General features: G+C 48.4%; 1 protein-coding gene across 1 annotated transcript; it reads left to right on the top strand.

Annotated features, from left to right (window-relative positions):
- The first annotated feature begins 6599 nt into the window (after positions 1 to 6599).
- Positions 6600 to 7667, top strand: LOC102823873 (melanoma-associated antigen 10-like). The gene has a single exon (XM_006869726.1). The coding sequence runs from the start codon at positions 6600 to 6602 to the stop codon at positions 7665 to 7667; it is 1068 nt and encodes a 355-aa protein (XP_006869788.1).
- Positions 7668 to 8801: the final 1134 nt, after the last annotated feature.

Genomic DNA, 8801 nt, shown 5'->3' with positions numbered 1-8801 from the left:
ATTTCTTCAATAAAATACAAAGAATGGATTAGAGATAGAACAGCAGGTATCATCAGAATGACTTGCACATAGAAAAAAATTTTTTGCCCTGAAGCTATGTGTACGTTGTCGCTAAGCATCGATGAGTTAGTTCTGACCCATAGTGACTATAGGGAGCGTCTAGCGAGCTTGAACCGCCCACGTTGCTGTTCAAACCAAGTCTTCAGTCAAGCACATTAATGCACAGTGCCACAATAGGACTCCCATATGTATATGCAGATATAAAATTTATACATACACTTGGTAGAGATGTAAAATGCATTTCTTACTAAGGATTAAGTAATGGCAATCACTGGACATAACCTCCAAAAATAGGGCCTCCCCAAATCACACTGCCCATTCTAGGAAGAGAATCTTTTAGAATAAATGTTGTCCAAAGCCTAAATCCTCCTGGGGAAGAGGCCCAACAGGAAGAAGTTCTTCCCTGACAGCCCACCACCACCTGTCATCGGTACTGCAGCTTCTTGATCTAGCAACTAGACTGGAACACAAAACCTTTCTATGCCAGGGTTGCAGTTGGGCTCATGTTCAGAGTTGGCAGAGATGATGAATTTCCCAGTGAGCAATAAATCAAGGATCCAGGAACCAAGATGAGGATTCTCATTAGAGACAACTTAGTGGTCCACCCACCGCAGGACAGAAAAAAAAACCCCAACAAACCCTGAATCCAGTTCAGTCATGCCGTTTGTCCAGGAAAACTAAGCAGAACTGGCAGCAGGCACACAACCCCTCATTTTTGGCTTGAGGCTCTCAGGGAGAGGAAGACCTTGGTCTGAAAGGAGTAGATTCAAGTTGACAAAAAGAGGAGTCCCAGGTCCTGCCAGGCATCCCGGGGAGGATGCTGAAAGAGGACTCAAGGGATTTCCCACCCAAGACAGAGGTAGGCCTCAGAGAAGCCTATTCCAGAATTCAACCCTGGAAGGCTCCAGGAAGAGAAGTTGGCATAAATGCCCCCTTTATTTCCTCTTGGGGGGGGTGTCTCATGGTAATGACAGTGGGTAGTCCCCTCCCCTTAGACCAGAAGGGGCCCCAAACAAACTTACTCTTAGTGTCAGCACTGGGAGGCCCAGAAGAGTACGGGCAAGCACACTTTCTTCTTCTCCCATGGAGATAATGGTGTTGGCTGAGGACAGAGCCTCAGGTGAACAGAGAGGATGGTAGCACTTTCAGGTGTAAATATGGTACCCTGAGAAAGACTGAGCGCATCCCCAGACTGAAGGTTCTGCTGCTCTGCCCCGCCCTTGCTATCTACCCTGGGAAGCCCCAGGCAGAGTCCCTGGATGTAGAATTTCCCGACTTGCACCTTGGTATTCAGAGAGACCAGTCACTTTGTCTGAGGGGGGCCAGAGTCAGTCAGCAGAAGAAGGGGTCCAGACCCTGTCAGGCGATAAATTGAGGACACTGAGGAAGGACAGATGTCCTATATCACAGCTAGAGGCTCCCTCCACTCAGTGCCCACCTCCACCTTCCCCTCATGGCACCCCACTCCTCCATGCTCCACTAGCCCCGCCCATGCCTTCCCTGTAGGGTCCCCGGATGTAAAAGTTGCTTGACTTCTGCCTTAGACATCTGAGGGAGGTGCGGCTTCCTCTGATGGGGGCAGGGGCCCTTGTTGGGTCAGCAGAGGGTCCAGACCCTGCCAGGGGACAAGGTGAGGACCCCGAGGGAGGACAAGAGATTTTTCTACCACAGCTAGAGACTCCCTCCACTCTGCGCCCCCCTCCCTCCCATGGGACTCCTCCCCCCTTCCCATGGTACTCCTCCCCCCCATGGTATGCCTCCCCTCCATGCTCCACTAGCTCCGCCCCTTCCTTCCCTGTAGAGTCCCCGGATGTAAAGTTGCGTGACTGCTGCCTTAAGCATCTGAGGGACGTGTGGCTTCCTCTGAGGGAGGCAGGGGTCCTTGTTGGGACAACAGAGGGTCTAGACCCTGCCAGAGGACAAGGTGAGGACCCCGAGGGAGGACAGTGAGGGCTCCCTCCACTCAGCATACCTTCCCTTTCCCTCATGTCACCCCTCCCCCCATGTTTAACTAGCCCCGCCCCTGCCTTCTATCCCAGTAGGGTCCCCGGATGTAAAGTTGCTTGACTTCTGCCTTAGGCATATGAGAGACGTGCGGCTTCCTCTTGAGAGGACGTGAGTCGGGACAGCTAAGAGAGGGGTGCAAGCCGTACCAGGAGGCAGGGTGAAAATACCAAGGAAGGCGTCAGAGGCTTTCTACCACAGCTAGAGGGCGCCCTCCGCTCAGCACCTCCCTCTCCACCCCTAACCCCACTTCCATTCCGCTAGCCCCGCCCTGCCCCTGCCATCAGCTCCAGGAAGCCCCTGGCAAGGTCCCCGGATGTAAAATGTTCTGACTTCTATTTTGGGCATCTCAGGAGGTGCTGCTTCATCGGACCTGACAGGGCCAGAGTCTCGTCAGCAAAGGGAGAGGTCCAGGCCCTTCTAGGGGCAAGGTGAGAACCCTAAAGGAGGACGACGGAGGTGACCTTCCAACCTGAGGCGTCCCCAAAGAAACCCACCCTTCTATCAGTCAAAGCTTGGAGGTTCTGGGCAAGGCGCTCATATGTGTTGACCTTCCTTTCTAGAGTCTCAAGGAGATGGAGACCTTGGGCTGAGGGTTGCAGAAGCTGGGGGGGGTGGGCGGCGGGGGTGGACCTTCCAGGAGCAAATATTTGTTGAAGAGGGCTGAGGGCACCCCCACCTCAGAAGGTTTGGGCTCTGCCCCGCCCCACGCACGTTAACAGTTATGGCAGGCCTCAGATGGCATCCCTCCTGGCTTGATCCTTGGGCATTTGGGGGATGTGAGATTTGGAGGGAGGCAGAGGTCGGGTCCAGGCCTTGCCAAGAGGCAAAGTAAGGACCTCAGAGGGAGAATGTGGAGATTTTTTTATCACAGGTAGAGGCTCCCAGGATTTAGCACCTACACCTCCCCTCTCTTCTCCTGCCACTCCCCCCTCCTTCCCCTGCCCCTCCTACCACCTCCTCGTGCTCCTCCCCTCCCCTCCTACTTCATCCTCCTGCCCCTCCCACTTCCTCCTCCTCCTTTCCCTCCCACCTCCACCCCCTCCCATCACTTCCTCCACCAGCTCCTCCTCCCACCATTTTTTCCTACCTCTCCCAATACTACCTCTTCCCCCAACTTCTCCACTCCTCCCCCACTGACTCCTCTCCCACCTTTTCTTCCTCCATCTCCTCCCACAGACTTCTCCCATCACTACCTCTTCCTTCTATCTGCTTCCCTACCTCTTTCTACTACTGACCCACAGCTTTTTCTCCCATTCTCTCTTCTTCCTTCCACCCCATCTTCCTTCTCCACTTCCTCCTCCTCCTTTATCTTCTTCCCTGCCTCTCCTCATTCTCCTCACTTTCTCCTCCTGTTCCTCCCCACCTCCTTCTTCTTTGTGCTCCCTTAGTACCACTTACCTCACTCTACCCCTACCATTAGCCCTGGGAAGCCCCAGGCAGGATCCCTGCATGTGGCATTTCCTAATTTACACCTTGGACATCTGAAGAGAAGCAGCTACTTCGAAGTGGCTCAGAGTTAGCTCAGGAGAGGGAGGAGTCCAAGCTCTAATAGACCAAGGTAAGGAACCTGAGGGAGGACGAAGAGGGCTACCATCACAGGTACTTAACACCCCCCTCCACCTGTATGCCACTTCCTCCCTCCCTCTCTATTATGCCCTCCATTTTATATACTGGTCTCGGCCCCATACCTTTCCTTGAACCTGCTATCTATCAGCTCTGTGAAGCCTCAGGCCTGATCTCTGGATATTCAGTTTCCTGACTTTTGACTTGAGAATCTGAAGAGGTGCAGCTAAGTTGGAGTGCACTGGAGTTGAACTTGACGAGGAAGGAATTCTTTCTCTTGTAGGACAAGGTAAGGACCCCAAAGAACAGAGAGGTCCTCTACCCACAGGTAGAGGTTTTCCTCCACTTAGCACCATCCCTACCCACCTCGCCATGCCACCCTCCCTCCTTGCCATGTTATACTCTCTTTCTTTGTGCTCCCTTTGCGCTTTTTTTCCAGCTCCTGCTGTTTTATTTCCAGATTTACACGTTGGGATTCTGAAGGTGTTTGGTTTCCTCTGAAGGGGCTGCAGTCAGAGGGAGCAGTCCAGGCCCTACCAGGAGGCAAGGTAAGGACACTGAGGGAGTACTGAAGGGACCCTAGAGAAATCTGTCCCTGTCCTGGCAGAGCTGTCAAGCTGAAACACCACTCCTCACTTCATTTTCAGGGGTCTTAGGAAAATGGGGTATACCATTGGGTCAGAAGTAGGGGGTAGACCATTGGGTCAGAAGTAGGGAAGGGTCCATCATGAATAAATATGAATATATTAATTGAGATACTGAGGGTACTCTTACCCCAACAGGGGACCTTGTAGAGACACACACACCATGCCCTTGGTGCTAGCCCAAAGAGATCCCTGACAGGGGTAGCGGTAATATGATGCCTTTTCCCTTTTGTCTTAGGTTCTCAAGGAGTTGAAGGCTATTATCTGAAGAGACACCAGAAGAGGGAAGATTGGAAGGCTCTGTGGTAGTTAGGTAAGTAAGGATGCTGATGAATTGAGGGACTGCAGAATTAGGGGTGCCTCAGATCCATCCTGGAGTCCTGGTGTGGCACTCTGGGATAAAGCACTGGACCTCAAGATCAGCAGTTCAAACTCACCAACCACTCCTTGGAAACCCTATACATGGTTACTATGAGTCGGAACCAACTCGACAACATTTAACAACAACAACAGATCCATCCCTAGAGGGAGCCAAATTGTTCAGGACCAATGGTAAATCTTGCCCAGAAGAGAAAGACAGTGACAGAATCCAGCTGTCTTTCTACTCAGTTTTGCCTGGGATAACCCAGGCAAGAGTGATCAGATGATGTAAGTTATCACTTCTGCCACAGACAGAGTGAGGTCAGTGTCTTCTGTATGTGAGGCTTTAGTTTGAGGGGGCAACATCAAGTCTAAAAGGGGACTAAGGCCTGTCAGGAATCACAAATAGTAACCTGAGGAAGGAATAAGGGTACTCTTTACTCAAGAATGTTACGGCAGCGTGAGTCAGAAAGAACTCAACTCGAAAATCTTAAAGAGCAAAGTTTCTTGCTGGTTGCCAGAGTGTCAGCTCAAGCCCAAATCACTCTGACCCCGAAGTGAAGAGGGGAACAGGGTTTTATACAAAAACACAGAGTGGTTAAAACAAACAAACTTGTGTTGTTACCTGGGGTGGAAAATTCCAGCAGACCCTTATCCTGTAAATGGGAATAAACCCACCAATACACCCTTACCTTGTTTGTATGGATGGGCTAAGTTTTTATCCTGTTTGTTCAGGTGTCCTTGGGTCATTCTGATCTCTGCAGTTTTTCTGTAAGAAGTTTGTTTTTCATTTTTCCATAGAGTGAGTTGGAGGTGGGGCCAGGGTGAGACGGGGCTGAAAGGACTTAGCAGATACCTAGTTTAAATGAGGCTGTTAGTCATGCTATAACAAGAACATATGAATTCAGAGCCTCCTATCACTGTTTGGAAATCTAAGACAGGTTGGCTGGATTTTGTGCCTGCCTTCTGCGTTGGGGTCTCTTAGACATGAAGATCTTTGTCTGTAGGGATCACATGAGGCCAGCAGAGAAAACCACATCAGGAAAGTACAGAGAGGAGTTCCAGGTTCTGCCAGGCATCAGAATACAAACTCAGAGGAAGTACTAAAGCCATACACACACACCCATGTGCCTGCGCACACACACTTAGATAGATGGGCCCTCAACACTGCCCTGCCCCTGCTGACAGCTCTGGAAGACTGTAGGACTTAGTATCCATACCTTTTTTAGTCAACCCTCACTTACATCCTGGTGGTGATAATTAAGGGGCAACCCTTGTTTGAAAAATACCCTATCCATTCACCAATGTAAGCACTAAGTGTGACCATCTTCCATTCAAAGATAGGTGAGCTCATATCTCTGTCCTGCCCCTGTTGTCACACCTGGAAGGGAGGACCCAGAGCAGAGTTCTGAGATGCCATGGCCCCTCACCCCCTCATCCTTGGTCTCAGAAATGTGAGCTTTCATTCTAAGATTTCTGCCTCAGGTCAGCAGAAGAGAGAGTATGGCTACTCATTTTTTTCTCACAGGTTCTCAGTGAACTGAGAGGTGAGAGTGTTGGTCTCAAGAGCACATCTTCAGGTCTGCTGAGTAGGGGAGGCCTAGATAACTGCCAGAAGTCAAGGTGAGAACCCTGAATGTCTATCAAGAGTCCTTACCCCCAGAAGGTTACCTGACCCCACCTGCCCTACCATCAGCCCTGGAAATGTCAGACTGTGTTAACAAACTGCACACTGATGAGCTGTCCTACTTCTTTATTCATGTTCCTAGGGGACAAGTTGAACCAGAGACAAGAATCCTTAGAGAAAGACCTAAACAGAAGACCTGTAAGTTGGCCTTCATCAGAGCTGCCAATGTTGAGTTTCTCAGCAGACGCTGCTCATACTCTCCCTGTCTTTACTAGGTTGAGGACTCCCATCTCGCACCCTCCTGCACACACTCCTGTGCACAGCCCACAAGATTCATCATGCCTTGTGCTCATGCTCCTAAGCGTCAGCGCTACACACTTGATCAAGAGCTTCAGGACGCAGCATTTCAAGCAGATGATGAAGAAGAGTCCTCATCTTCGGATTCCCCCTTCGACGTGTACTTCCTCTCTGACATTTCTTCCTCTTCCTCTTCCTCTTCCTCTCCTATAGATCCACAAACAGACGAGATAGCTTCTGATGAGGAACTGAATACTTCCCAGGTTTCTCAGGATAATTCCTCCTCTTGCAGTTCACTGAGCTCATTAAATGATGATTCCAGCTTCAAAACCCATGAAGAGGAGAATCCAAGCTCATGTCAAAACCAACCAGATAATGAATCCTTGCTAATCAATGAGAAGGCGGCTGAATTGATTAAGTTCCTGCTCCTCAAATATAAAACAAAGGAGCCCATCACAAAAGCAGAAATAATGACAAATATCATTAAACAGTATGAGGACTACTTCCTTCTGATATTCCAAAATGCTTGTGAGTGTCTAGAGCTTGTCTTCGGCCTCAGTGTGAAGGAAGAGGATCACACTGGAAATTCTTACATCTTCTATAATGTTCTAGACCTCACCTATGAAAAGATTCCAGAAAATGAGGAGGATATGCCCAAGACTGGACTCCTGATGCTTATTCTGAATTTAATCTTCATGGAGGGCAACTGTGTCAGTGAAAAGAAGGTCTGGCAAGTGCTGAGTAGAACAGGAATATATCCTGGGAGGGAGCACGCCATCTATGGAGAGCCCAAGCAGTTCCTTACCGGAGAATTGGTGCAGGAAAAGTATGTGGAATACCGGCAGGTGCCCAATACTGATCCCCCATGCTATGAATTCGTGTGGGGTCCAAGAGCTCATGCAGAAACCAGCAAAATGAAAGTCCTGAAATTTTTGGCTAAGGTCAACAATACTATCCCAAGTGCCTTCTCAAAGTGGTATGAAGATGCAATGAGAGATGAGGAAGAGCGAGCCAAGGCAAGAATTGCCCCCACAGATTCTGCTACTGCTGAGGCCACTTCAAGTTTTAGTGCCACAACCAGCAGCTCTCCTGGCCCCAGTGAAGACTGAGACACAATCTTTACTCTGAAGAGGGCAGTCAATGTTCTAAGTAATAGAGGCTGAGGTTGGGCTGGGGTACACAGTGTGTAAAATTGTTGTCTTTTTCTTCCATATGAGTAAGCTGAAAGATTTTTTAAATTTTTTTTTCCTTTTTGATGTTTTTCAGAACCTACCTCTTTAATAGTAGGTTTTATTAGCTTGGATTATTTGTTTATAAATGGCTTTACTCACACATTTATTGCTATTCAACTCAAGAGTAACTTGAATTATTTTGTGAAAGAAATGGGGAGAACTCCCATGTTTTATGTTCTGTAACAAGACAACAAGAAATTGGAATACGAATTTCCTTGGCAATGTTAAAGAACCCAGCAGTAAAATAGAGAAGATAGACCATGATTACTTTATAGCTTTTAGTCTATTGTTTGGTAAAACTAAATATTTATTAGTTTAACTTATTATTAATGTAAAGTACATGAAATCTTAATAAATAAAAAAAACCTACTCAATGGGCTCATTTATTCTCCAAACATTGAATTGAGCTTCTGTTATGTGGAATATATGCTTATTACTGGGGGAGGAGGGGGGGATCCTAGGATAAACAAGATGCACCCCAGAAGATACAAGGCTTTTGTTAAAAGAAAGCTTGAGATGGTGGAGGTTGCCCTGGTGAATGAAGCAGTCAGGCGTAAATGCCCTGAGCTTGGTAGTTTGGGGCTTTGAGAAACTCATCCCTTCTGTGGGATGGAATTTAAGTTAAGCTGGTGGGGACAGTGCCAGACTCAGTGTTTTTTAGAAGTTGAAAAAAGAGCCTGCAAAAAACATCTTATTTGCATCTTAGGTAAACCACAGGGTCAAACACCACCTGGAGCAGGCTTGGAAAGTGGCCTTTTCTCTTACTCCATTGAAGGTGGACACAGTGGAGAACCACACATTTTATATGCATCATATGTGAGGAATTCTTGAGAAACAGGGTGATTGTCCCATGATACAGTGCCCAGAAACCACTAGCCTGTTACTCTTCCCTAATATGGGAGAGAGAAGCAACTCCATTAAAAGGACAAAGAAGAGCTGGAGTCCTAATTTGGAAGAGTAGAATAAGCACTAGACTAGTAACTGCAAGGTCAGTGGTTCAAACCTACCAGC

This window comes from Chrysochloris asiatica, unplaced genomic scaffold (assembly GCF_000296735.1).
Source record: "Chrysochloris asiatica unplaced genomic scaffold, ChrAsi1.0 scaffold00134, whole genome shotgun sequence".
In the NCBI taxonomy this organism is placed as follows: domain Eukaryota; kingdom Metazoa; phylum Chordata; class Mammalia; order Afrosoricida; family Chrysochloridae; genus Chrysochloris; species Chrysochloris asiatica.
The sequence above is the reverse complement of the archived record's forward strand: the minus strand, read 5'-3'. Positions and strand labels throughout refer to the sequence as shown.

Excerpts from the sequence above, each read along its gene's own strand:
- LOC102823873 (XM_006869726.1), top strand. The coding sequence starts at position 6,600 with ATGCCTTGTGCTCATGCTCCTAAGCGTCAGCGCTACACACTTGATCAA.